We start from the raw sequence: 2,833 nt of genomic DNA, 5'->3' as shown, positions 1-2,833 counted from the left end.
TTATAGGACGTAATTAACCGTTGGAATTAGCTTGTTGCGAGTGACTTCGACCAAGGCCATCGAGGTAAGTGACCTTACTGTTAAAGTTAGCTTATTATGTGTTGTATGATGGTGAGTGCCCTGCGACCCCTGCATGTACCATACTTTATGTGATATGACTATGTGGTGTATGAATTATGTTGACTATTGACTGTTTATGTTATGAGAAGTTATGGTTGATCTGCTAGTATTATATGTCATGATAGTGATGAATGATGCCATGTGTACACGTAGTGTGATGGAGTTATGTTATGAAATGTTTATGGAATTGGAACGTATTTTAAGGTTATGTGATATGTCATGTAATGTAAGTTATGTAATATGTCATGTAATGTAAGTTATGTAATATGTCGTGTAATGTAATTAATGTATATGTAATGTTAGTAAGTTGAAAATGTCAATCTAGGTCGTGACAAATTATTTTTATAGATAATGTATTGATAAGTTGAAAATGATCGTATTTTACAATAGATATAAAAAGTAATAAGACCCTTCGAAGAAAAAAGAAAAAAGAAAAATATTAAATAACAATGGAACAAAGAAAAATATTAAATAATAAGGATTAAAATATAGTATTAACCAATTTTCAATTATAGACCCATATAGATCCTTAACATACTAAAATGACTGTTATTATTGGTAGCAAACCAATAACAATTCATACCAGCTAAATCTTCCAATTGATAATTGGGCCNTGCTATTATTGGTATCAAACCAATAACGATTCATACAAGCTAAATCTTCTAATCGATAATTGGGCCACAAAAAGAACTTGAATTTATTTAGTTTATTTTTATATCTATCAAGATGTTTGCTTCTTTTATCTAAAACTTGATCATGAGTTTTTACCTTATTTGCATTGTAAAATCCTGTATTTCTATGGATATCATTTCTATTCCCAGAATTGAAACAAATTAGAATTCTGAACTCTCTACGACCTCTAGGGGATAAGATATTTTCCGGAACAAGCAAATCATAATGATTGCTGGTTCTATTTTCATTCGTTTTTTGATGTATTGCAATGGATTCAGCAAAACTCTTCTTATAAGGATAGCCTTTTTCTTGATATCTTTGATTAATTTGGTACTTATTCTTATGAACTAATGAAATACCTATGGTTTGAGACATAATAAATTGTCCATCATTTTCTACAGACAGACGAACAGGTTCGATAATAAATATTCCCCCTTTTAAGAATTCTTTATGAAACTGGAACTGCTTGGGAACTATCAGCATCTCCAGATTTATTTCTCCTCTTTCGATAGAGGATATAGTAATTTTTATGGGATTTATCAGTCTAAGCAGGAGACAATATACGTTGATGTTATTCATCAGTTTGCCAGTTAAGGAATTCTCCCATCTCAATTGAAAAATAAAATAGTTGTTTACGAAGGAATCAAACAGGGCTTCCATGTTTTTCTTGGATTTTTTTTTCTTTCTACGTTTTTTCACATCTGCTTCCGCGGAATCTTTTTCAAGATCTTTTTTTTGGTTTGATAAAACTGAGTCACGATTCTTTTCGTCCACAACTTCCTTTTTTCCTTTATTTCCATTTTCTAAAAAAAGAGGTTTTTTCTTCGCTGATATTAAAGGAGATCCTTTTTTCTTTCCAATTAGTTTTTCATTTTGACTAATAATGAAATTTTTATTCAAATTTAAAAGAAGTGATTTGATTGGTATGATCCACGGATTAATCTTATATGCATTATAAAGTATCAAAAATTCTGGAAAGAACCAAAGTTCCAGATTCGATATGGAACGACTTAGTATTTCTTCATTCATTCTCATCCAATCAAAAACAAAAAAGATTTTTTTTTTATTGTTCAATGGGTTGATTTCTTGATTCATTGTGAGATAAGAAAAATCTTTCTTATCGATTTTTTCAATTAGTTGAAAACTATTACCCCCAGTTTTAGTATTTTGATTACTGTTTGTGTCAGTTTCAATATTGATCCAGGCTCTAATATCGGCCTTATTTTTAAGACCAAAATGCAGCATTCTCCAATCAAAATATTTTCTATCCAGATTTTTTTCCCGATCTATAATATAATTATCTATTAGATAATTATTGATAGGGATATCCGTTAGTATATCAAAAAATTTCCATTTATCTGTGTTGTACTTAGACGAACTTTCTTGATTATTTTTTACTTGCACTGTTAATTCATAAATAGATGAATCTTTATTATCTTCATAATTAATGGATTTATATGATAAAAGATCATATATATATTTTTTTAGAATATTATCGTTTTTATTTGGTAATGAGTAGCGGGTTTCAAAATCATTTTGTTTTTTGTAATCAATTAATCTGTTTTGTTCATATGAATAACATTGTTTAAAATCTTTATTTTTGACCATACGATCTTTCTTTACTCTATTTCGCCATTTTTGTGGGAATAATTTTTCCCATCTAATTGGATATAAATCATAGTGATAATGACCCCTTAACCAGTTTTTCCATTCATTCATCATTGCAGAATTTTGAAGATTCTTTTGTTTTAAGTCGGGATGGAATATTTCGTGTGCTCCAACAACTTTACCAAAATAATCCTGTATTTCATTTTTAAGAAAAAGAGATGTTCCGTGATATTGAAACACAGGTCTTAACTTAGATAAGTTAATAAGTTGGGTTTGTGATAATTTGTAAAATAAATATGCTTGTGACAAGTATGATAAGTCCCCAAAGACCTTTCTATTCTTATTACTAATATTGGAAAGTGACTTTTTTATAGTTGAAATAAAGTAAATGAAACTTTGATTTGTTTTATCAATTCTTTCTTCATTTGCTTCA

General features: G+C 28.9%; 1 protein-coding gene across 1 annotated transcript in view; it reads right to left on the bottom strand.

Annotated features, from left to right (window-relative positions):
- Positions 1 to 672: 672 nt before the first annotated feature.
- Positions 673 to 2,833, bottom strand: part of LOC111784624 (protein TIC 214-like) — a 9,628-nt gene continuing 7,467 nt past the window's right edge. The window contains exon 1 of the mRNA XM_023665268.1: positions 673 to 2,833. This exon is cut by the window's right edge and continues 7,467 nt beyond it. Within this exon, the coding sequence (XP_023521036.1) occupies positions 673 to 2,833 (2,161 nt within the window).

Source organism: Cucurbita pepo, unplaced genomic scaffold (genome assembly GCF_002806865.2).
Source record: "Cucurbita pepo subsp. pepo cultivar mu-cu-16 unplaced genomic scaffold, ASM280686v2 Cp4.1_scaffold000249, whole genome shotgun sequence".
NCBI classification, from domain to species: domain Eukaryota; kingdom Viridiplantae; phylum Streptophyta; class Magnoliopsida; order Cucurbitales; family Cucurbitaceae; genus Cucurbita; species Cucurbita pepo.
The sequence above is the reverse complement of the archived record's forward strand: the minus strand, read 5'-3'. Positions and strand labels throughout refer to the sequence as shown.